The sequence below is a fragment of the Atractosteus spatula genome, chromosome 11 (genome assembly GCF_055471065.1).
Source record: "Atractosteus spatula isolate fAtrSpa1 chromosome 11, fAtrSpa1.hap1, whole genome shotgun sequence".
NCBI classification, from domain to species: Eukaryota; Metazoa; Chordata; class Actinopteri; order Semionotiformes; family Lepisosteidae; genus Atractosteus; species Atractosteus spatula.
In genome coordinates this window covers 9,965,683-9,991,492 of record NC_142716.1, presented here as the reverse complement: position 1 = coordinate 9,991,492, position 25,810 = coordinate 9,965,683, and the positions used below count along the sequence as shown (strand labels likewise).

General features: G+C 36.9%; 1 protein-coding gene across 1 annotated transcript in view; it reads right to left on the bottom strand.

The window, feature by feature from the left end:
• LOC148823487 (retinal-specific phospholipid-transporting ATPase ABCA4-like) overlaps nucleotides 1-25,810 on the bottom strand; it is a 44,006-nt gene that overhangs the window by 2,091 nt on the left and 16,105 nt on the right. The window contains exons 12-48 of the mRNA XM_088927939.1: nucleotides 24,280-24,485; nucleotides 22,894-23,070; nucleotides 22,244-22,466; nucleotides 18,233-18,454; nucleotides 17,438-17,642; nucleotides 17,044-17,142; nucleotides 16,671-16,928; nucleotides 15,368-15,545; nucleotides 14,472-14,603; nucleotides 14,009-14,148; nucleotides 13,364-13,501; nucleotides 12,412-12,605; nucleotides 12,068-12,179; nucleotides 11,417-11,622; nucleotides 10,778-10,832; nucleotides 10,292-10,375; nucleotides 9,518-9,702; nucleotides 9,168-9,292; nucleotides 8,566-8,664; nucleotides 8,193-8,382; nucleotides 7,783-7,877; nucleotides 7,349-7,381; nucleotides 6,858-6,963; nucleotides 6,596-6,670; nucleotides 6,324-6,493; nucleotides 5,561-5,738; nucleotides 5,359-5,474; nucleotides 4,468-4,615; nucleotides 4,030-4,153; nucleotides 3,264-3,393; nucleotides 2,925-3,045; nucleotides 2,772-2,834; nucleotides 2,576-2,682; nucleotides 1,692-1,833; nucleotides 1,214-1,348; nucleotides 734-837; nucleotides 404-496 (exon numbers count right to left, since the gene is read on the bottom strand). Coding sequence (XP_088784065.1) covers nucleotides 404-496; nucleotides 734-837; nucleotides 1,214-1,348; nucleotides 1,692-1,833; nucleotides 2,576-2,682; nucleotides 2,772-2,834; nucleotides 2,925-3,045; nucleotides 3,264-3,393; nucleotides 4,030-4,153; nucleotides 4,468-4,615; nucleotides 5,359-5,474; nucleotides 5,561-5,738; nucleotides 6,324-6,493; nucleotides 6,596-6,670; nucleotides 6,858-6,963; nucleotides 7,349-7,381; nucleotides 7,783-7,877; nucleotides 8,193-8,382; nucleotides 8,566-8,664; nucleotides 9,168-9,292; nucleotides 9,518-9,702; nucleotides 10,292-10,375; nucleotides 10,778-10,832; nucleotides 11,417-11,622; nucleotides 12,068-12,179; nucleotides 12,412-12,605; nucleotides 13,364-13,501; nucleotides 14,009-14,148; nucleotides 14,472-14,603; nucleotides 15,368-15,545; nucleotides 16,671-16,928; nucleotides 17,044-17,142; nucleotides 17,438-17,642; nucleotides 18,233-18,454; nucleotides 22,244-22,466; nucleotides 22,894-23,070; nucleotides 24,280-24,485 — 5,168 coding nt within the window. The remainder of the gene's footprint in view (nucleotides 1-403; nucleotides 497-733; nucleotides 838-1,213; nucleotides 1,349-1,691; nucleotides 1,834-2,575; nucleotides 2,683-2,771; nucleotides 2,835-2,924; nucleotides 3,046-3,263; nucleotides 3,394-4,029; nucleotides 4,154-4,467; nucleotides 4,616-5,358; nucleotides 5,475-5,560; nucleotides 5,739-6,323; nucleotides 6,494-6,595; nucleotides 6,671-6,857; nucleotides 6,964-7,348; nucleotides 7,382-7,782; nucleotides 7,878-8,192; nucleotides 8,383-8,565; nucleotides 8,665-9,167; nucleotides 9,293-9,517; nucleotides 9,703-10,291; nucleotides 10,376-10,777; nucleotides 10,833-11,416; nucleotides 11,623-12,067; nucleotides 12,180-12,411; nucleotides 12,606-13,363; nucleotides 13,502-14,008; nucleotides 14,149-14,471; nucleotides 14,604-15,367; nucleotides 15,546-16,670; nucleotides 16,929-17,043; nucleotides 17,143-17,437; nucleotides 17,643-18,232; nucleotides 18,455-22,243; nucleotides 22,467-22,893; nucleotides 23,071-24,279; nucleotides 24,486-25,810) is intronic.

Genomic DNA, 25,810 nt, shown 5'->3' with positions numbered 1-25,810 from the left:
TTGACAATGGAACTGAAATTTTAACTTGAAAAATAATCACAGTATGAAATTGGATTTATGTTGGCTGCAGCAATTTAGCGCACTCAAATACTTAAAATCATCAAGTATTGGCCCCCTTTCAGCACTTTTATTTCTTGTAATAAATGCTGAGTAAACAAGAAATAAACAGTATGTTAAACAAATTGTCAAGGGGGTTCTTGGAAAAAAAGAATACAATTTCTCTTTGCTTTATCTCAAGAAATGATCACTGTGATTAAATGTCTTTCTGAAGGGATTACAGTACTTTTTTTCATTTTCTCCTAATAATTCTTTATAAGCCAAGTACTTAAGAAGACACCTTGTTAACACTATGTCTATAAGCTGTTTTCATATGAAATGGAAATTGAAACTGGACTTGACATACTTGTATTTTAGATGCTGGATTGTCCCAAGACACTTGAATGTTCCATTCACCATAATCGCCAATCGAGTGCAAAGAGCTTCACACTCTTCCATGCTGGAAACAAGACACATTTGCTGTCAGAATGATTATGTAATCATCTTCTCATGTAATACATTCGCAAGCAAATTGCAAACCTGTTTTATAGGATGTGCCCTGCCCTGTTATGACTTGAAATACAGTAGTTGCAAATTATATGAAACAAATATTCATATAAACTATATTTAAAACAAATAAATCTTAAAAGACCACATGTGTTCGCATGGAAATCATGAAGTTACATTAACATGTTACCTGTGAGATGTTAGCACTACAGCTCTCCCATCCTGAATAACACTCATAATGGAGTTCCACAGAAAGCGTCGAGAGTGTGGATCCATACCAGTTGTTGGTTCATCCTAAAGATCCACAGCAATGAAACAGTGTGAAATACTGGGCTGAATATCAAAGTGTAATAGATTCTGCAGAAATGTTTCCTTTTGAAGATAAATAGGCAACCACAGCCCATTAAAACCTTCAGCTTCTCTATGACAATAACATACAGTGATGCCCCTGGACAAACTCACAGGACACTTTATGTGGGTTCATGGCTGGGAGGTTTTATAGTGTTTATAGTGAGAGTCTTTTGTCACATTTAACACCAGGCACAGAAGGAATGCTCTTCCATCCAGCACCATCAATGAAATCAAGCACAAAACTCAGAAAAGTAGGGCATTTGTTTGGAGAAGAAAACCACAACAGTAAAGCCAATAGTTATATTATAGCTCCACCTACCAGCAAAACTAAGGAAGGGCAGCCTATTAGGGCAATAGCTGTGGAAAGTTTACGTTTGTTTCCTCCACTGTAATTCCCTGCACTACAGTCAGCATACTCAGACAGGCCAAGTTTCTGTATTCCCCATTCAGCCACCTAAAACACAAACATCTGTCAGAAGATTGGATAGATATTCATGCTCGCATTGCTGCTCACTCTGCTTTTTTAATGTTATGGAGATCTTAATTACAGCAACAACTGAGCTGGCATTAACTGTCTGCATGCACTACAAAACACAATATCACTGACTGTTGCAAATTTAAATGAACACTATACATGCCACTAAAAACATTAAATATATAACATAAAACATGCCTATAAAATGATGACAGTTTGCCATTGGAAAACAGAAACATAAAGTGAAAATAAGTATGTGCACAGAGGCTTCAATAAAGGTACTGCAGCGTGTCTGACTGGGTGTTGTGTAAGCTTGACTCACCCCGCTGATCTCTCCCTCTGGGACTCCACGGAGCCGGGAATACAGATAAAGATGCTCACGGCCCGTCAGCAAATCATCAAGAGCATCAAACTGTGGGCAGTAGCCCATGTTCTGATGCACATCAAGGATGTTGGTAAGAATACTGAGAAGTGAAACAGAGAAAAGAAACTGCAGATTTCATGGATCACCCTGCAACTCACAACTGGCAACCCACTGAGGCTAAGCAGGTGTGAGCTTGGCCAGTACCTAGATGAGAGACCTCCTGGGACAGCTAAGGTTACTACCAGTAGGGATTGCTCACCCTGCAGACTGTGTGGGTCCTAATGCCCTAGTATAGTGATGGAGACACTATACTTTAAAAAAAGGCGCCATCCTTTGGATGAGACATAAACCTGAGGTCCTGACTCTCTGTGGTCATTAAAAATCACAGGGCATTTCTCGAAAAGAGTAGGGCTGTTAACCCTGGTGTCCTGAACAAATTCCTCCCCCATCCCCCAGCCTCTACCAACAATGGCCTTCTAATAATCTCCTTCTATCAACTGGCTCATCACTCTGCTCTCCTCCCCACTGATAGGTGATGTGTGGGGAGCGTACTGGAGCACTTTGGCTCCCATTGCATTATCCAGGTGGGGGCTATACATGGTTGGTGGTAGATGGGAGTACCCATTACCTGCAAAGCGCTTTGAGTGGAGTGTCCAGAAACGCGCTATATACAGTAAGTATAAGGATTTTTTATTATTAGTACTCACTAGTAAAAATGTGTTTCTAATTGAATTTTAAATTCTAGTATCCTACAAAATAATATTTAGCAGACTAACAGAACATATATTTCACTTAATGTGATTTCGGTTGGAATTTTTCTCTATTTTACTTATATCCAGTACCTGTAACCAACTACAGATGCTTCTCCAGAAGTAACGTCAGTGTCTCCGGTCAGCATTTTGAACGTAGTTGTCTTCCCAGCGCCATTGACACCCAGGAGGCCAAAGCACTGAAAGACACAAAAGAAGGTCAAGTACAAAGCAAGTCCTTTGAGAGGAGATGTAATCTACTGTACATATCAGTATGGAAGAAACATACCTCCCCTGGTGGAACGCCAACACAAATTCTGTCTACAGCTGGCCTGCTTCTGCCAATATACGTCTAGTCAGGGAGAAGAAAAGGACACCTCAGTCTTCAAAATAAGCTCTTTGAATAAACATTTGTCTATCATCTGAAGGATTGACCTTTTACCTTTGAAAGATCTTTAATTTTGAGGATATCATTCTTGCTTCCGCCTTTGTACATCCTTTCCCTCTCCTCTGCAACATCTTTATCTTCATCAGTGACAGTACCCTTACTGGTCTCCAGCAGCCTGGCCAAAACACAATAAGTAAATTGAAGTACATTTCCACTTTAGTTAGAAGAATACATGTAATGTTCAATTTCTTACAATTAAAACAGAATGCCCATCAATAAATATTAGTCTGCTGTCAGATGTCTGTATTTTCTGTGTCTTTTTCCTGTGTAATAAAAGATCTACATCTTCCAAACTCAAAGAATAATTTCCGACATCCCTCAATGTAAACTCACCAGTGATTAAGGAAGAAACGGTACTGAATCAATAGATTCAAAATGGAATACACAATGCCTTCAACTGCCATGAAAAAAAGGTTCTTTCCAACAAAATTCCAGCTAAAAGGGTCCAATCTGTAGTCTTCACCTTTAACGCAAAAGTCAAAAAATAAAACAAATCAGCATAAATCAGTCACATCTGCATATCTCAATATATTAATGATAAATTCAGTAAAACACTGGCAATATGAGGAATTTGCTTTTAAGCATACAGAACTCCAATCTAGGCTTTAGTACACAGTATGCTTCATTCAGGAAAAAAAAGCATAAAAAGGGTAGAAATACACAAGAATAGGTTGGCTAAAAGTTGTACTTAATTATGCTAATTAAAAATCAAATACCTTGAAGAAAATTATCCTCAGAATGTCTATCATCAAAAATAAAGGCTCTAAACTATGTTTTTTCTATGATTTATGGTTCACTGAAGGCAAAACAGTTTAAACATCTCAAAATACATAAAGAAGCAACTGCTAATCACATCACAAAAACTGAAGACACAACCATAAATTGTTCTAATTATTATTTAGCTGTGTTTGTGTCTGATTGAGTTGTTGGAGCTTTAAAGGAACAGCCATAGCTGTTGTGTTTGTTAGAGGGGCTGTAGTTAAAAACTGGTACTCCCAAAAGCATTGCTTGGATGAGTTGATTAGATGTCAACATTCCACTCCTGATGAGTCATGGTTATTTTATACTACTGATTCTAAATGTAGAAGCTGACACTTACCAAACCTCGAATACACATCTGTCACTGCCTGATTCATGGCTAGGTCAATAAGACCTCGTCCCAGGCAAAAATGTGGAAATATTAGCAGTACCTTTTTCAACAAGTCATTAAGCTTCAATAGCATCTGCAACATCAAACAGAGCATTTGCAAACAAGAAAAAGTGTTACCTTTTCAACTAACTAAATCAAAGAACTTAAAGTCTGAAGCTGAAAACTATCAATGAGCTGTTAACTCCAAAATATAAATTAGATTTATTTGATACTGATGTGTAATACAGTATATGTTCAGCACAGATGAATTTCCGCTCAGTGCTGGAACTAATTCTTTTTGGGACACTACTTAAGCCATTGCAGCATGTAGAATACTTTCAAGTGTTTCAGTGGCTGTCAGCTTCAAGTTCTGACTATGAGATAAAAGCAGTACTTTTTTCTACATACCCGGTTATTTTCAAAGAGCTCTAAAATAAACGTGGCAGCGCTACTGTTGATTCCAATGAAAAGATTGATGCAGGATAGAGATACATATGCCGTGCTGGGCACATTGAACAAGTAAGAAGCTGGATACATCAAGGGAGTAACTGACCACCTGCAAAATAAAGTACTCAATGAGGATGTACTTGAAATTAAAATAGCAGTTTATTAGTTCTCATCTGAAGAAGTAATTATTGTGTTGTTGATTTATCTTTAATTAAAAGGGGTGACTTGTTAAAACTCTTTTCTTTCTCAAAGCCTGTAATTTCTTGGTAAGGCAAAAGTATTAAGAACTTTCATTCAGGCAGGGGATTTGGGTAGACCAGAGTTTATCATTTGGTTTTGACAACAAAGTAGACTGCACTTCCTCTATTGTCATTAAGTTTTTATTTGATAATGAGGAGCCAGTTTTAAAGTTTAATGGTTTTTTTATACCATCTTCTAGCATAAAACCCCTGTGACCTCCTACCTCCACCAAACTCATGTACAACAACAATCCAAATTTCTGTTTACTGTATATCGCATTCTGCAGCCCTGATCTTTTCAACTGAGTTAATGACATTGTAAGCTGTATTTAATGAGCAGCTTGCATACATCAATTAGTATTATTAAGGGTAAAACCCTAAAGGTTCTGAAATAAAATTCAGGGGGACACTGGCTATGTAAAAGCTTTCACAGAAGCTAACTCGGGCTGGCTTAGATTTTGTGATCTTACAAGATCAGGAATTAAAGAAGGTGAAGCTATTACTGATTTCCGGCAAAACATATAGCAATAAAAGCATGTTAAATACTGTATAGTTTTTCACATCAATTCCATTCTTTTTCTTAAAGAATCATTTCAGTATTTTGTTGACTTACCCATAGAGTAAAAGCAATGCAACGAGAGCAGGGAGATTAGTTGGTGAGGTGTATGCTTTTTTATCAAAGCCAATAAATATCCCAACAACCATAGCAGTACTAACTGAATAATTCAACTGGAAAATAAGCAGAAACAAGCATTAAGTAAATGACCTTAAAAGGCATGTGCTGGAAAATTCAAAGTTATATAACAGATGCTTACCATATCCCAAAAGAAATTAGCCATCCAATATATCAGTGGACTGACTCCACTGACAAATTGCAGGTGCTTGGCTTTGGTGACCCTCTCTTGAATAAGATAGAGGACAAAGCTCGCTGGGACAAAGGACATAGCGAAGATCACACAAATCGCCACCACCGCATCCACAGAAGTAGTTAGCCTAAATGAAGCAATGCCAACACAGAATTTGTCATCAGGTACAAGCTCAAATTAAAATACAGAATTTCAGAGTAAAATGTGATTGTCAGTGGGAGAGATTTTACTCCAGAGCATCGATAACTAGCAGGGTGTATAATCTACCTGCTTCAGGATTTCACTTTGCATGCTTGGCTGCATAGTTATATTTCTCAATTCAACCATAAACTGATCATATAAAGATGGTTTTTATTAAAAAAAAAACAGTTATTAACCTTTCAGCCAGAGAGCTTTTATTTCTTAGGGTTTGCTTGATTGACATAGGGTGTGCACATCTCTTTTTACCTCATATTTTAACTTTAAAAACACACACCTAAACACACAATAAAAGCTAAATGAAAGAGAAGTAATAAAATCTGTTAAATCACTTGATCATAACTATCTTACTCTCCGGCTCATTGGCAAGATGCTGCAATATATATGAAGTCATTGTTTTGCATTGTCAGAAACCCCTGCTGGAATGAAGTACAGGCATGTGTTATTTTATATTTACTCCACTATAAATTATTTCTTTAGTTGTGATTGTACAGTATTATTCTGAGATACTCACACAGTGACTTCAGAGAGTTGCTCTTTGGTGAGATTCAAGGGATGATTGATAGTTGTAATGCCATACTCGGCCAGATTTGTATCAGGTGGCAAGTTGGCCCTGAGGATTGCATTGTTGGCTACATTCAAGAAGGACACCATGGAATGCCAACCTTTATTGTTGTACCACACCTGGAAGACAGAAGTGTAGTGGAACCATAATCTATGTGTTTAATTAAGAGCAAAATCTGATTTGTCATTAATAAAATCTCTATGACGCACAGAGGTACCTACCTTTACATTATATTCACTTTCCATGTATTTAAGGAAAGGTCCTATTTCCTTCAAAACAGCTTTTGTGTAGTTACCCTAGTAAAACATTATAAGACAGTAAGTAATAATTAATATCCATTCACAATAAATATATTTATTAATGTTTTAGTTACCAGACTTTTATATGTGCATTCATGCTTAACCATTGCAAAAAAGTATCTATTTTTACATTTAGTAACCATTTGGAATTTTTTTGAAAGTGCAGAAAGAATTTGACATTTACCCCCGTTACATTGAGCATATGTCCCAGTTGAGAAAATACATCCTGTATTGTTTGGGGGTTTACGTCCAAGATGGGAAGCTGTCCCCCAAAAGTAATCCCTCCATACCTGTGGAAGAACATTAAGTACTTGAGCCAGATCCTTTTCCTGAACTATTGGAGTATTATTATTATTGCAGCTGTATTCCTGCATAAAGCTATAGCTGCATATTGTATCATAAATCTAGTCTTGTACATTCAATGGTGACTTTACACTGCTCTGACCACAGCAGCCTAAATACATCTGCTAAAAATCTAAAATTATTCATCCTCCTACACTTTATTTTACTTAGTTCAAAGTAAAACCATATTTTTACAGCAGAATATGATGTTACAATTTTCTATATTAGGAAATAAAACGTGTTTGGAACTGGTATAGACATTATTAGTACTTATTTCTGCGTGTTTTGCACAGTGAACATTTTGCATATACTTATACTTTGCTTATACTATACCTTTGTTCATTCACCCAGTATTTGCTCTTTAAACTGAAATAAAAGAAAAGAAAATGTGATTGAAATAAAATGAGATTGGTGGTATATACTGAGAAGCAATAATAATCTGATAAATCCTATTGGTTCCCATACTCACTTATTGTGATTTTACTTCCCCTCAGTATACCTGTATATACAGTATACACACAGTATATAATAAAATGCAGATAATTTAATTTGGTGCTTTTCAAAAGTTCTAAGTGATCCATGGAACCAACACATAATTGCAGGTTTTTAGATTCTAAAATATCTCAAAGGGGCCATGCTACTGAAAGGTCTAGTATGTCTCTTCTGAAATGGATATGATTGAACTGTGATGTAAAGTAAAACTGTGTATGTATTTAACTAAGACATGGTTTGCACAAAAGAAAGTTGCTGATGTATTCAGAAAGTACCTGGTCTTGATGAGTATGGGATAAGTTTTGACAAGGTAATCAGACAGGTTTCTACCAGTGAAATCCAATAAAATATCGCCAGTAGGCTGAATTCTCTGTGAAGAAAAAAAAAGGATTATATTGAAAGGTTTTAATGATGCTCACCTTAGACACCCAGTAATAACCCAATTCAAAAAAACAATATTGGAAGCAAAAACTGCCTGAAGCTTTTGTTTTCATCCTCTGAAAAGCACTTTATATAATTCCAAGCTGGTTTCAGGAAAGTTCAAGATAAAGCAAAAAGTGAAAAAAAACAAAAACAAGACTCAGTTGTTTAACTGGTAGTTAAAGGTGGTGTTGTCTGAGAAAATGAAATATAAGTAGAATATTGGAGCTGGAAAAGAGGGAAAACAAAACAATAGTCAACTTACCTGCAGCGGTGGTACACCCCCTGCTCCCTCGGGGCAGATCGGAAGCATGGTAAGTTTCTTGTTGGTGCTGCACTGACAGCTGGGTGAAGGATTTAGAGGGGTCCATTCAGGATTCAGGAGAATGTTTGTAACCACTGGGGAGACGGGAGGCATCTCCCAGTCTGTAGTGATATTACTGCATGGGTAGTTCCTATAAAGAGTCATTTACAAAGACAAAGTAAAACTACAGCTGGCTGGAAAAGGCAGTCTTATTTTTTTAAAGAAGAGATTACTGTTAATTTTCATTCTGCTTGCTTTTGATAGATTTGTTGAGCGGTTACTAGAAGGTAAAAGCCTATTTAGAGGGGATATTTTTTTCTAATACCCTACTTACACAAGTGGTTCATCCTGCATGCAGCGTGTTCCAAATCCAGGTTTATTTAATAGCACATCTTCAAAATATTTAATCTGTTCATTTGAGGGCTGTTCATTACTGTGAAGTCAGCAATAATAGAGAGGTATTAATGACAATTCAAACGAACACTCCTAATATTAATACTTTACCATGATCTAAAATTTAAATGTAATTCCAAACATTTTAGCACACAATTCCTGACCTCAAAACTTTATTTCTGAATCTACAGAAGCCTGGAACTCTACATTCAATCCTAATAGGTAAAGCTGAATCTCAACTCATTTGTAACTATCCTTAAACACAAGTGATCCCAAAACTTTATACACTTCAAATATGCAATACAATGGAGTCTGCTTCAGTATTGTTTTAGTTTATGAGCCTCTCTTTCAGGGTTTGCATCTCAAATTATGTCACATTTTGTTCTATAACATGGCTTGGATTGCAAATGAATTATATCAAAGGCTTCTGAGTTTTAGGGATTGCAGATATCTCCAACCTGAAAATCACCAATTCTTCAGCTGTTGAAACGCAGAGCCAAGACTTTTATTGTTCACATATAACCCTCTTAATTTGGTTTATACCTAAAGAATGTAAACTGCTGCCCATACATCCAGGGATGCAGAGTTAGGCTGGGATATTCACCAAAGGGAGGAACAATCAGAGTGAAAAACAGGGCCAAAAGGACAAAGTTTCCTGGCAAAACAATCTGAAAAAGATTTTGAACAAGAGGTTTAGGCAGCAGAAATGAGATGTATGTAAAAAAAAACTGCATAGTTCAATCATTTCACTTTTATGTTCTCTTCCTTTTAAACTTGCTCCTCTAAGACTTTTGTCTTAAATGCAATGAAACCCAGTAGCTTCTAAGTCAATACACATGCATGACAAAAGAAGCAATAATATGTGTTGTATACTAATTAAAAAACCGCTCTACCTGAGCAAAGAAATCCTTGTGGCTTCGGGTAGCATGGTGAAACCTCTTGATCAGCAGGCCAATGAACTGCTTCAAGACCAGGCTTAACCCTTTGATCTGTCTTGACCCTTTCCCATCACTGGCATCAGAGTGGGTATCTCCAGTGCCCCTTTGACCATTTACTGCTGGCTTGACCTCGTTGGTCTCTGCAAATCAACACAAATAGGTTCTATAAAGGTTTTAGGGGGGAATAAGGATTAGCTGGAATATACCATTACAATCCTTATACTGTAGATGAATGGTAAATACACAAGGTTCAAACTTCAAAGCCCTTTCAGTCTGCAGAAATCAGTAAAATGTATTGCTTTAGCTCTACTCAAAATGTACTAAGTAGTACTGCTACACTTTACTATTGGAGAACTGTTTTTATAAAAGTTATAAAAGGCAGAAATAGATGGGAACAAGCTGTGTAACCTGTTAAATGGTTAGCAAGTTCCGCTATATTAGTATCAGAAAAACCTGGACAACGATTTGAAAAGATATACTGTACTCTCTCTCCAGGACAGAAAAGTTACAAGAATTAATTAAGTGCCAACACCCCCAAAAAGAGTTTGTTAATAGCCTTAGTAGGTATTTATAACTCATAATCCTCAAACATTTTCTGAAGATTTGTGGATGACAAAGCTATCCCATAGTTTATAAATCTCACTTCAAGTGATTCATATTGTATGTATTGCTTCTCTTTCATTTCACTCCAGATATCTAGCTAAAGCAGGATACTGTTTATTTCTTCACCTTCTGGTACTTCAACATTAACTGTGACTTTGTTCTCCCCTGAAAGACTTGCGCGAGATTTCCTCTGCTGTAGCATCCATTGCTCTGGATTAGGAATCGACAAAATACACACAACACAAAAATCAGACACAGAGACATCACAGACGACATATAAGGAAAGAGGAGCAGGGAAGAAATGTTTCTACTACACAGAAGGATGAACAGGAAACATTAAAGAAAACATTTCTATCATATTTTACCTCTTTTAATTTCCTTAAATCTTACATTGGTTAAATAGATTCAATGCAGAGTTTATAGCTGAATTCTGAAAGTGTTATTTGCCAGTGTAGGAATGCAGATCTATTTATTGTTTTCTATTTTTACCCACAGTAACTTGTATTTTGTGATATCCATCATCGAAAACTTTTTTTTCAACATTGTAACATAAAAATATGAAAGTGGGGAGTTATACTGTAAAAATATATGTGCTCTAACCACTTTATTTACCTGGATTTGCCATGCTGCTGGAAGTTTCACTATCAGCAGTGACCTTCAGAAATATCTGGAACAATCAAACAGGAGTTATTTTATTCCATAAGGTTGCAATTGGCTTTAAAATGCTATAAAATGTTTGAAAATTAAATGCACCCTATTCAGATGAGGCTATACGAAATTAACATATCTAAGAATGGAACAGAAATCTGATGGCAGAGTTAAAGAAAAGGGCTGACTGAGCACTATCTCAGGCATTATTAAACCTATAGAAATTGCAGAGCAAGAATATTTGACCATCTCAAGTAATCAATATAGTTATTTTTCAATAATATGCCAAAATCACTTTTTTGGATGACAAAGAATTAAATAATGATTAAATAAATCAGTAAACTGACCATCTTTCCCCATCGAGGACTCTCCCAAAAATCTATGGTTAATATGAACATTCATAGAATATTATTAATTGACTGAGAATAGAAAACATATTTGGTCCAATACACTTGTGAGTACTGAGCGTAATGCTGTATTATGGTCCTAACACAAGTATGTGCCTTGACATTAAAGTCTTTGAAATTATAAAGCAGGCTTAAACATTTTATTTGGTTTGTTTGTTTGGAAGAAGGTCAACCAGCTCTGCCGCTCTGCCCTTACCTCCTCCAATGAAGTATCTGAGATTCCAAAACTGCTGAGCCCCATGTCAGACAGAGTCTCTTCCAGCTCCCTGAACAGACTAGCGTAAGCTCTGTGCTTGAAACCCTTGTTTGGCAGCAAATACGTCAGCTCGTGACCAATCATCTCGATCAGCTTTGCTTCTGGAACATGATGATGGACCAAGCTGGTAATACTTTCAACATCCCCTGCAATACACAAACATGACTGATGTGATGATTCCCATATAAATGAGTTGACAATATTAATTAATCCTAGATATTTTAAAAAACAAGATCCCAAACTGTTTTGAATGACAGCTATTTTAAAATATCACTTTATAATACTTTCAACATAAAAGCCCACGCTTTTAAAGCTATCGGAAAACCCTTAGAATTGCACTTGGTTTGCATTACCAGTACACAGAGCTTAAAAAGTAATTAATTCGATATTCTCATAATACCCTACAATATATCCTAATAATATGCAGCCCAAAAGCAAATGATGTTTAGACTGACTATGACACAATAGAAAATATATTCAGGCTCTTCCAGAGCTACACTGATACACTGTATAGCACACCAGTTTAATTTTCCCTTAAAATATGCTTTTGGGCTGATTAGAAATTTTGTTGAAGTCTTTGCATTTTCTTACCATCCAGCTCCTGTTCCACAGCCTGTGTCTGCGCCTGAGATTTAAAGTCTTCTTTGAACCTTGTACAAGTTGAGCATGAGCAGGAACAATCTGTTTTACAGTCACACTCGTTCTAAATTTGAAAAAAACAAGAGGTTAAAGGCCATCCTCAACATTAACCTTATGATTGTCAAAATCATTCAGGGCACGTGGTTTTTACGCCTCATCCCTTGCTTAAATAGGAGATATTTAGTAAACAGATTAATGGAAACTGAAATTGGGTCAGCACTGTAGACAAAGACTGAAAACTCAAGAAAAGAACGTGGGGCAGTCAGGAGGAATTGTGGAAAGGCTGAGACAATCACCTCCTCCCTTTTCTTTTCCGGTTGGAGACTTTTCATTCGGCGGACCACCGTGAGGTAGAAGCCGACGCCAAAACAATTCTTCAAGAAGAGGGGCGAGCCGCAACAGAGGAGCTGGCCCTTGGAGATGATGGCCACCCTGTCCCCTAGGAGGTCCGCCTCATCCATGTGGTGTGTGGACAGAATGATAGTCCTGCCTAGAGAAGAAAAGAGCAGGTGGTGGTCGATCTAAGTATACCATTCCTATAAGAGTCTGTAAATGTAACCATGACTCTGCAGGCCAATTCTTTTATGCTCAGCTCATAATCAAATAATGATTGAAGGATTTAAGTGTCTAATACATTATTTGACATGTTCAACAATGTACTTGTCCTTTCATCTTTAAAAAAACGTTATGTTTTGTTTAATGTGAAGATTACACCCAATTTCAATAGGCACAGGATTGAAATACAATTGTAACGCACAGGTATGACTAAACAACATTGTCAAATTAAAAGCTGTACTATTTAGCAGTTCATTTGCCATCAAAGAGTCTGCGCATTTGTTCGTTTTCACAATACAATCTCTTGCTGTTAACCTATTCCTATTAATAAGTGATTTACAATGTCAATGAAAATGAGCTAATCAAAAATAAATTAATTTAAAAAGATCCAGCATCAGAATCAGGCAAAACTGTCTGCTAAATTTCAAACAAATTACTAAAAATTTTGTAGAGAAAGTTTGAATTATCCTAAAACCAATCATTAAAGTTTTATATAAACACTCTGAACGTATTAAATAAAAACAGCAGACTACATTTATAACGATTAAGAATAATGTTCTGTACATACCGGAAGTTATTTTACCTTTTTTTCTAATATGTAGTTATTAAGATTACTAGTACTGGCATAAAGCCTCCATTATTTTCATGAGAGCAAACCAGATGTTTACCAGTAGAGGTAGCTATTGAGCTTACCTGAGCGATATTTCAGTAGAAGGTCCCAAATTGAACGTCTCGAATAGGGATCAACTCCAGACGTGGGCTCATCCAGAATTACTACCTTTGCTCCTCCCACAAAAGCCATAGCAACAGACAGTTTTCGCTGCATCCCCCCTTGAATATTAAATAATCACATCAGCTGAACAGAAAATACAAGTATTAAAAATACAAATATCTTCCAAATCTCAGAGAAGTGCTATAAATTACCAACTGTGTTTTCTGCAACTGATCCAAGGTTGTTGCCCTCACAGAAGTTTAACATTATAAATTTGCATAAGGATCTCACAGCAAATAGTGATCAACTACCATACCTTATTAATTACTGTTTTATTATGTGGTATTTGTGCTATACTGCATTTTACTGTGTTTTCATTACCCCTCTGTTTTCAGTACATTTCCAAATGACATGTTATTATTACTTTGTACTTCTTGTATTACTAGCAATAGTCCTCTTTCAGAAAATAATCTTATATATTTACATTACTTTATCTTTGAAGAATCAGGTCTATTACTTTATAATTTAGCTATAACAACACAGTGACTTTAAGTGCTATACTTGTTGCGTGTCTGACAGAATTTAAGTGTCAGCTCCATTCTCCACAAAATGAGTTTGATGAGCACCTGACAGGTTCTGAGCCTCATCATTCCTCTTATGAGGAAGCCCAATATCTTCAAGCATGTCTTCAACCTCTTTCAAAGCCTCTTCATTTGACTTTCCTTTCAGTAGGGAGTAAAATAAAATGTGTTCGGCTACAGTCAAGCTGAGAAAAGATAATGGAAAAATTATACACTTCTGGTATGAGAAATAAACTAGTTTGCTCTGAAAAATTATCTTTCACCATTAATATATGGTTTCATCTAATAGTGAAAATTACATATAATTTAATGTTGTATTAGAACAGTTTGTTAGATATTGCTACTTGATAATACATAAGAAATAGATGACTTCACATCAAGTGTCATTATGGTGCATTAATAAAAGCAATGCACTTTGTGGGTTTTAATGAGGCTACATTGAATGAATCGGTTTTATAAGTTTTTATACAGCACAGAACAAATGTTTCTCAGTAAAACCTGAACGTACTGGTGGAATAGGATGTTGTGCTGTGGGCACATGCCCAAGGACTGTCGAATCATATCAATGTCAGTGCGGATATCCTTCCCATTGATGTAAGCAGTTCCTGAGGTTGGTGGGTACAAGCCAGTAAGGACAGACCTGAAAAAAAAATAAGATTCTGGTCCCCAAAACTTAATATCTTTTAATCATCAGAAACGTCGATACATGCACTTTTCAAAATATGATAAAGACTGACATAGACAGAGATTTATCTATTAATTAGATCTTTGTCCAATCACAATAATAATAATAATCCTCACACTTATATAGCGCTTTTTCTGGACACTCCACTCAAAGAGTTTAACAGGAAATGGGGACTCCCCTCCTTCACCACCAATGTGTGCTGGATGGTACAACGCCAGCTCATCACACATCAGCTATCAGTGGGGAGGAGAACAGAATAATGAAGCCAAGTTCATCAGTGGGGATTATTAGGAGGCCATGATTGGTGAAGGGCAGGGGGAAATTTAGCCAGGACACTGGGGGTTAACACCCCTATTCTGGGATTTTTAAGACCACAGAAAGTCAGGACTTTTTTATGTCTCATCCGAATAACAGCACCTTTTTTACAGTATAATGTCCCAATCACTATACTGGGGCATTAGGATTCACACAGACTTCAGGATAAGAGATTCCTACTTGTCCTCCTAACACCTCTTCCGACAGGAACCTTAGCTTTCCCAGGAGGTCTCCCATCCAGGTACTGGCCAGGCTCACACCTGCTTTACAGTAGTGAGTTGCTTCTGGCTATATAGAAAGTTCCAGGAGAAAGGCTGTCTTATGACTTTCCATTCCACCTTTCAGAGCATGTAAAGTTAGGATAGTTAGTATGTTTAGGTGTAGATATGTGCATTAGGACTAACATGGTCGTGGTCTTTCCAGCTCCGTTATGGCCCAGAAAGGAGGTGATTTGTCCCTCATAGAAGTTGATGTTCAGCCCATCTACAGCTGGTCGGAAACTTCCATCAAAAGTCTTCACCAGATTCTGAACTGACACCCCCACCACCAGGCCTGCTGGCTCAGCCTCGAAGAAAGGGTTAACTAGAGGAATGAAGAAATCTTATCTTCAGTCATGACAGCACAGTGCCTGTACGTACTATACTGCTGCGTGTTTAGGTTTTCCTGTAAAATTCAATGAAATTTTCATTTGGTAATTTGCAATGAACTGCTGAAGAGCACTTCTATAAATGTTAATCAGCACACGGAGAGAAGGGTTTAAAATATGGTTACTGATGCAAATTTAATTTGATAATTGTGTCTTCTTTCTTTGATAAGAAGCTACCTGTAGCACTGATAGAGATTTGTGTTTCGTGAAACATTAACAGTCTATTTTAATGAATGTACACTTCTATAAGCTCTTCTTCTGTATGTCATTAAAACACATTAACTCCAATAAAGACATTTTCTACTAAGACGTAATGGCTATGATTTACACACTTCTTAGAACAACATAGAAATGAAGAGGTTAAAAAGAAAATCAAAAGAAGTTAATCAGAGGAAAGGAATGTTGTGCAATAATAAAGTAACAAATCTTTCCAGCAAACATTAACCAAAGCACAGGATACTATGTGCTAAGTCTGGAAGATACAAATCTAGCATAGTAAATGAAGTCAAGGACAGCTTTCACTTGCAAAACCTGCAGTGGGAACAGAAAATATAAAATAATAAGGATAGGCCAGTTTCCTCTTTTGCTTCAGTACAATTTAATTTGCTGTTGTTGTAAGGCCTTTGCGAAGGCCTTTAATAAATAAATATTAAAAACAACCCATAATGTATGACACCAAATCTCTTACTTTCCTTTTCCAGTCCTCACAGGAAAGCATTTCTCCTTTATTCACCTAAGAGTTAAAATTGCACTGGTCATTACATTCATAGTCCTGGTGGGTTCCTGTCTTTTGAATCATATCTCAATGTGCATTTTAAACAGCAGGATTCTACGTCCATGTTAAATATTATATACCTTGATGACTGAGATTCATTACATACACAGACTTCTACTATTCTGTAAATGTGAATAACTTTCAGAATAAGTCAAATCATTTGAAATCTTCAAAACTGAATTCTCAGCCTGCCAATCAAACATCTTATATATAAGATTAATACAAGATCACCTTCATGAAATTCACCATCTGTGTTCCATTGTCTTTTATGTGTTTGCACATTTACCTGATGGGATCTCAGTGTCTGTTTTTGCTTTCTCCTGATTTTCCTTCAATTCCTGCTTTTGTTGTTCTTCTGCTTGCTCCTTCTTCAACTTTTCTTCTTTCTCTTTTGCAGTCTTCTCACGTTTCTCCTTGTGTTTGCAAGCCTTCTTCTCCGCTTCATTCGTCTGTTTGCTTTCGGCTTTGTTTTCAGCGGCTGGCTTGTCCACTGATTTCTCGGTCTTCTCTTCACCTGTCTTTTGGTTCTCTGTGACTGGTTTCTCTGTAATTTGGTGGAGAAACAGTTTATTAGGCATTATGGCAAGGTCATAAATGTTCTTGGTTGACAATATATGAACACAGGAGTTTCTCAGTTTCTATTACAGACATCAACTGACCTGGTGCAGGAGCAGGCTTTTCAATCTGAGGTGGTTCTGGCCCTGACCAGTATGACTGCTGCAGTGGGAAATACCAGGGTCGCCCTATTCCATACTGACCTGAATAGACACATTACATTTATTATGTCAGTTGTAGTATCTCAGTTTACATCTTATTTATGATCGAGGTATTAGTAACACGAACGACCTCTGGTTTTGTATTTCACCATCATTTATTGCTTGTAACTGTATATACTGTTTTATGAGTAGCAGATATCCACTGGGTTGGGCTGTAAAGACAGATTAAGCAGTGCTTTTTTTAATTTATCCTCTACTTAAAAGCTACTGTACAGAATGTTTACAGAATATTTTTGAATTCTGTATATAGAAGTAAAATGACAATGCGATTCCCCACCTGGAAACACATTATCTAGGTACCATGCGAGAACCCCATAGAGAAAAGCATCGAAAACCATCATCCTGATGGAGCAAAAAAAGCTGTACTCGTCGCCCTCTAATGGACTAGTGTGGATATTGTCCCATTGAAGCCCCAGGCCCTGCTCCTCATAACGGGAAAGATATTCGGTACCAAAGCCAAACGCAACTGGAGACAGCAAGCTCTGGAACAACAAAGTAATAAAGTACTTCAAGTGGTAGTAAAGTCAAATATATTTTAAAAGAACAAGTAAAGGTTTATTCCATGCTGAAAATAGAAGAAAAGAAAGCAACGTTTCAACTGTGGAGCCTTCTTCATGTGTGAATAGGCTGACACCTGAAACTCTTTTCTTCTCTTTTTAGCATGGAATAAACTTTTACTTGCTCCTTTGCAGCCTGCGCATGCTGATGCAGCTATCTACTTGATATTATAAAAGATGCAAAATCTTTGTTTCTATAACTGAACAAAAGACACTCATTATTAAGAATATTACTTTTGCCTTTTACAGGGTATCATAGTATCATATGAAGAAATTGTCCATTGTGCATTCGCCCTAGAATTGGGGAAGAATATAAGCAGCTTAATGGTCAAATGGTTATTTACAGAATGAAGTTAAGCTCAGTTGAAGTGCTGTGTTTTTTTCTCCACCTAAGCTTAACTGAATTGGTTCTTTGTTGATGTTATGAGGAATGGCACAAATCAGTTGTGAAATAAGAATCGTATTTCAACAGTGAAATTAAGCGGAGCCTTTAGAACTGAAGAAGCAGTGCACACCACAAGTATCTTCATATTCTTGGTGATGCGGTCCTGCCAGGCAAAGCAAAGGATGTGGGGCAGGTAGAGGGTGAAATAGATGATGCCACTGCAGGCAGCAGCTAGGTTGGCTTTGTTGAAGAACACACTCATCAGGAAGCACTGCATGATCGTTGCCACAGTGAAAGTCAACAGGAACAGGAAGAGGATGACCGGATCGCTGTAGTTCAAAACTTTGCCATTCTAAAAGTAAAAACACAAGAAAACAAAACAGGTGGCAGTTTCAAATCATCACAGCTAAAGGGCACAGGCGTTTTATTTTGAATACGGTGAAGAATACAAATGCACTAGCAATTAAGTAGAGAAGCACTGCAGTTCTTTAAAGCAGAATGATCAATCTGTGTTTTAGAAGCAAGGTTTTCTACATGAACTAAAAATGATGCCAGTGTTTTAAAAAAGAGTGGTGCTAAAAAGAGGAGATTAAAACTAATGCAAAGTGACTGTTTTTAATAACAGTCATATAAATAATAACATTGATATCAATAACACAGCTAGCGTTGATAGAGCATCTGCCCATGTCCGTGTCTGTCCATTTGCTGCCTTTTTGTTCAGCAGAACAAAACCCTTCCCTTTCCCAATTCTTTCCCTTGGTTGTTATAGTCATTGGATTCCACTAGAGGTCATTAATGCTACAGGAGTAGGTGTGATGTAGGTTTTATTATTGCTTTCCACAGCTTATCCAAAGGCTTGAGGTACATTGTTATGCATTAAACTTGAAAAGAAACAAGTATAGATCTATAAATATCTATGTGTGTTTTCAGAAATGGACATTAATTAAAAGTTCTTGAAAAGACTGATTGACTGATTTATGACTGACAATGATAAGCACTGTATCACCTTGTCAGTGAGGATGGATACAGGTGATGAGGTGACTGAACCAGCTGAATCTCAAACCTTGTGAAAATCAAGAAAGATTAACACAGACAAGGGCTGTTCTGCTTATACAGAAAAGAACACGTTTTGTTTTGCCATGGGTTTGTTCAAGCAACACCTCAGATAGGGTCATCAAGAGAGAAAACAAGTAGTCTTTAACGATGAATCTTAGCTGGTTCATCCCTGATGGACATTGATGAGTATGGTATGGCACAGCTGTACTGAAATAATCGATGGGCAGGTCCAAATGTTATGATCTGAACTATCTAGCTGCTACGTACTCCCACTTGCACAGTAACATGACTGCACAATGTTACAGTGATCAAGTACTGGGACCTTATTTGCTTCCTATGGGCACCTCTTAACATGGCAATATTCCAACTGGATAACACATGTCCATGAGCTGCTCATGAACAGTAACAACGCCTTTTGTGCAAAGTGAGAAAGTAACAGTTATGTTGTGGATGCCCAGCTCACCAACATTTACATTTTTGTGAAAAGCTGTAATGCAGTGTGGCATCTAGAACTCAGAGATTAGCGATTAGTCACATGCTTGTCCAGCTTTACGAAAGGAATCAGACAGATTCACATAAGACAAAACTGCATCCTGGTGCCAAGCATGAATCACAGTTGTACAGCTTATATTGTTGGAGACGCTATTGTTTTCAATATGGTTGATGACAAATAATAATTAGCTAAATTAATTTACTTATGTCAAACCCATACAATAAAATATCACTCCACAGCTATATTTTTTTCAATAATCCTGTTTATTTGTTGTAGTTGTGTTTCTTTGATGCTTAGTATAGAATGCAAAGTAGGCTATTTAGTGCATTAGGTTATGTAATAAAAATTATAATAACACTATAATGGTGTTTTCATTAGTAAGGAGATGACTATAGTTTTCATACATCTATATGTTCCATTGCAATATGTTTATTTTTTAAAAATTCTCCAGAACAAGGTACATTGAGTGTCCTTTACATTATTTATACCCATAATGAAATAGGAACAAAACACATGATATAACAAAAAGGTAATGAATTGGATTAAGTATCTTGATAAAAAAAAGCTATACAGTAATAGTGATTAGAAGAAGGGTCCACGGACGAAATGTTGTGTTCTCTTTCTTCTTTTTTTTTCAGCATGGAATAAACCTATTACTTGTTCCTTTGCAAACTGACACTATGCCTCCTCTAGTGTGCTATGATTGCTATTCTGGGGTGTAAATTCTGACCATTCAAGTAGAATTTGTCTAGTTTCTGGAGATCCTTTAGTTTCTGTTTGTGGACTGGCTTCTGGAGTTTGAACCAAAGATTTGATTGAGGTCTAGAGATTGCCATTTGAGAATATTTTGTGTGCAGCTAACATTTTTACTTTTTTGCAGCCAAACTTGAGATTCTTGTCAGGGAGAACCAGATGTCTAGTCAAAATGTCCTGGGAGTTCATGATTTCCCCTTTCTCAACAAGAGCTTCAGGACCCGTAAATGCAAAACAAATCCAAAACACACCTGACCCCCCTGCCATATTTCTCCTTTATTACACCAAGTATAAAATGTCCAAAAAGTTCCATTTTTGTTTCACCTGACTATAAGACATGGTTCCAATTGTCACTCAGGTGTAGTCCAAGTTCAAAGTAACTTCTTTTTGTGCTTAATTCTCAGAAAAGCTTCTTTTCAGTCTCTACAGTCATTGTCTCATTCACATAGGTAAGGTAAATTGGTATTTTGTAACAGTTTGTGTTATAAAAAAGGCTAATTAGTGCTGGAGATCTCACGCTGCTGAATTTGGATTTATACCGTAGTCGCCTCCTAAACTATTTTTCTCAGTGCTCGTGATGGCAAGATACACTTGTGTCTGTTCTTAGCAGGATGACCACTATACTAGTAGCCTTAAATGTCTTAAATTCGGACACCATGGTGGAAAGTGGTAGACTGATTTTTTTGGATCTATTTATAGCCACCCCCTAACTTGTGGAAGACAAGGTCCATTTTCCTGCTTTCTTCAGAGGGCTTTCTGTCTATAAACATGATGACATATGCTGCTACAGAATACCTAGGGGGAAACAGGAAACCTTCAGAGGCCTCTAAAGTTCCACTTCCAAAGAGCCAAATGTTACTGTAGATTTTTTGTTGGAGTCTATATAAAAAGAGTACTTTTGATATGTGAATAAATGTGATTATTGTGTTTTCTGGAAGTCAGTTATTTATGAAAAATATAACTATGCTCTTTGCATTGTTATTTTGATTTGTGTAATATTATTGTAATTATTTTAAGCAATTAAATCCATTACCCATGCTTTTACATTATTTTTCTGTTCCTATTTCAATAGAGGGTATGAATACATCTGGGGGCACCGTAGATAATTAGAAATAACACCCTTTCTGAAGTGGTTAAGGTTACGCTATCGTTAAAAATATACAGTCCCAATTAGTTTAGGTTATAAATATTAATTAGCTCTCATCCAATCACAAAACCAAAGGACATGGAACTGCCTTATGACTTCTCATTCTGGCTTTTTGAGCATAAAAAGTCAAGTATAGCAAGATGGATGGATCTACAGTAATATCTGAAATATTTAATTCTATTATAATCTCTCAAATATCACATCAAAGGAAGTAGGATACATATGTATAGGTCAGGGGTGCCAAAGAAGTATGCTAATTAGAGATACTACTTCATTATTCTTGGGCCCAGTTTATGACTAGATTGCTTTCTTTATTGAGATTGGATGTTCCCTCACATCTGTGTAGGCTTTCTCCAGGTGTTCTGTTTTTGTATCCTTCTAAACACATGGACTGGTATCCCATCCAAAGTTAAGTCCCATTTTATAGCCTGATTCTGCAGTAGATTCTAGGTTTTTCTGACCCTTACAAGGAATAAGATGGTACAATAGGCTTACCACAAATAAGGATAAATATCTCTTGAAAAATGATCAAACTCTTTTTAGTATTTGTATAAAGCACGATTCATCCTGGTGTAATTTGACCTTTATATACTGGTATATTACCTCAGTTCTGTCTCAAGAAGAGGGAGCCTGAGGGCATAATCTCAGAATGTCATTTATTCATCAGTTGACTAGTCTGACTAGGCTCTTACCATGATGATGATAGTGAGAAGAGCGGTGCTGGAAGCCATCATAATGAAGCTGTCTATAAACCAGGTGCACCAGATGACGCCATTTGACACGCCCATGGTCTTTAGAGTGTCCTTGAGTCTCAGCTCCTTCTCTAACACTATACCCTTCACTGTCATGGACACAGAGTAGATCCAGGCGAGCACCATGAAGATGGGGAAGCAGCGATTCAGAGTCAACATGAAGCTGTCATGAAGGAGGACACAAGGCCATAGATAAGGGTGAATATTTCACAAGGAAAAGATGTCTAAGATGGTAAAGCTTTTTTCCCCAACTTTACAAAGAATTTACAAGAATTAAATCTCACATTTATTTTAATATTGCCTCTTTAACAAGAAATTGCAAAAGCCGCATTCATTTTAATATTTTAATAAGTTACTATTTTTTCGGGTTTTGGATTGAACGTTAAGTCAATCTGTTATAAGTGGTAACTACAGATGCAGTACAAGTTGTAGTGATGATTAATATTTTAAATAAGGGATTATTTTGATTCAGAAATGATCCTAATCCTTTTCTGACACAATAGATTAGTGGCAGAGTGTAATGGATCACGCCATGAGTTCAAAACTTAAAAAATGCACAATTTTCCAACAAAGGCGATCTTTTCACTCACAGGTCATCGACATAACAGGGATAGGGGAACTGCTGTACGTAGACCCCCAGCAATGCATCTTTGTTGGTCTGGCTTTTGATAATGCCGTGCTCAATCATATCCTGCAGATACGCAAAGCCTCCCCAGATGTAACGCAGGTCCTCTACAGGGTCTGCTCTTGGACCAGGATCCCAGTATCTGCACAGGAAGCAGCAGTAGGATTAGAGACAATGGCAAAGACGTTATCACCTCCCTGCAGCTCAGGGGGGGATTCCACTCCCCCGGACTCAAAGCTAATGGCAGATGGAAAGAGAGGAAGCCTGGATCTGGGCCCACCTGCTCTATAGTCTTCCTGGAAAGAACTAAAACAAAAGTATGTGTGGATCTATGGAAGGTTGGCCTGTCACAAAAATCTTCTGTAATCCAATATCTTTTCCATGGGCATACAAAAGTTTTCAGGATCCCGGAATTTAATATATTTGACTATAACACCAAAAAAGATTACTTAATGCAATTACTACAACCTTACTTCCTTACTACAACTGACTATAATAATAGCTAATAGTATTCAATTGCATGAAGTATAATCCAGAACAAATAATTACAAAGTTACCCAAAGGGATTGGTACTTTGGCTCGGAACTTTTATTGAAGAATATGATACCACCAACCTGAAACGCATTTTCTAACTGTTTTAAGCTAAAGCTTCATCTTCTCAGTTTGTTTTAGACATTTTTTCTATCATTTAAAGCATCTGTTATATGAAATTCTAAATAGCAGAACTGTTCAAGCAGCAGTTTTGTATAGCCAATGGGCAACGAATGGAGAAGGGGAAGAGTTTTGAGTGCACAATGGGGGTTGTTCCTCTTATTGCTCCTGAGAAGAGAAGGTTCGATGCACCTGTTAATTGGCATCGTGAGAACATTTCAATATCAGATAACAAGCTAAATTACTTAGTATGTTCCTCCCTTTCCCTTACTGGCAACAGTATTAGATTATACAGGAAGTCACAGGAAGTCTCTTTTATTGACATTCTAATCATGTTTCATGTGTGTATTGTAACCGTTGTACAGTACCTCTCACTCTGTGAATGTTTTCAGTGGGATGCTATTTTGTGTTTTGTATCTGTGGGTGACATGTTCTTAGAAATATTTTGAAGAAAGAAAAACTGCAAAAATCAAAAGGCATATTCTTCCTGGTTACTGTAAGGCTTGCCTTATGTTTTGTAGATATTCATGCATGTGTTTGTAAGAGTTCGATAACACTTGATGTTTTCTCAGTACCTAGAAGACTATAACAAAATCAAAAGTGTATATTAAGCAATAATCATAAATGCAACTGACCTTCCGAGTGATGGAGCCTATTATTCAAATGGGTTGCATCTTTAATACCAGTTTAAATTACCTACCTGTCTTTGATTTTATTTGTGCGTTCCACAGCATCGATATCCATGCGGATCTTAAACTTTAGATGTGCTGGGAGCTTGTCAGTCCAGGGGTACATGTCTAGGAAGGTGAGTCCAGCCCAGAATTTGTTTTCTTCAAGGAGATACAGAGCTTGGTGTGTCAACTGGTCCTCATCTGCATGGCCAACAAACTTATTGAGGTTCAGACACTGCATTGAAACAAAAAAATAATATTACAAATGTCAAGAAAAAAGAATGTGGATAAGAATGTATGTATAGTGCAAGTTCCAAATTTAATACAATAAAGGAGTGTTTGTAAACAGCACAGTGCATGAGAAGAAAACTTTGCAAACATGATTTTAAATAAGCTTTAGTCATTTAGAAAAACACTGCAAGCATAATGCAAGCTCCAACAATCATAGAGGAAATTATTAAAAGTGCTATTCATTTGTTTAAAATAACCTTTAAAACTCGTGATCTTTTAAGTTCTCCAGAACATTGCTGGGTGAAGTACATTGATATACTAGGAGAAGAAATGTTCTAAAAAATTGCATATCTTTCCCATTTTACAACTTGCTTGAAGTTTTGCTTGAAGATTTCAAACCCTGAGCAGTACTTTATTTCCATCTATATTTACTGAAACCCTCTGGTGAAACACAATGGTTGTTACTCAGTTAGCATTCAAAACTATCCTGCTTGGTGTTTCACTGACAGCTCCCTTTACATGGCAAGCATGTCTAATCAGTATTCTTGCATGGTTACTGTAATATGCTATATTAAGACTAGAATACCACATTTTAGTAACAACAGAAAATCCCATTTTACTGCACTTGGCAATAGAATCTGGACATACTGTACATTTGTACTGTACAAAACATATTTAGTTCTTTGTAGTGTGGGATGACTGAAGAGTTGCATTAATGATTATGAACGATATTATGCAGACCACATTTGGCACTCTCCAAACACATTCTAGACAGACAGAAGCTCATTGGCAATGCTAATTCAAGCTTAGACTGGCCATTGGGAAAGACTGACAGCTATACCTAATTGGGTTCAATCGTGTGTGTTTATTTGTCATGTGCAGCTCTGTCAGCCAGAAAGAGGATGAAAGACAAAAGAAGCAGAGATGCATGTAGTGTTACAGTTTGCTTGTTCCCCAATGTGGACAGGCCTTCAGGCTCACAACTGAAATGGTGAAGAATGGCCGAAACAATCCACAGAATGCCTTGCTCCCCTACCTTGTAGAGCTCTCTAAAACATTTAAATGAGGCCATATAGCTAAATAAATGGTTTACAAAAGGGAATAGATTGCTCCTGACAAAAGGCTTCTTCTACCATTTCAGACTTACTGAACATTAGTATGTAAAGTTAAACCATTACTTCAATTTGACCTGTCAGCAGCTTCAATGGTTTGTTTTTTCTTGCTCTTTTTCTGACAGTGTGCCTTTCCTATGGTCAGTCTTCAACTGATCCCACAAACACTGATTTTGTTGGAGATCCCAGCAGCATCTCATAGTCAAGTCAGTTTCAG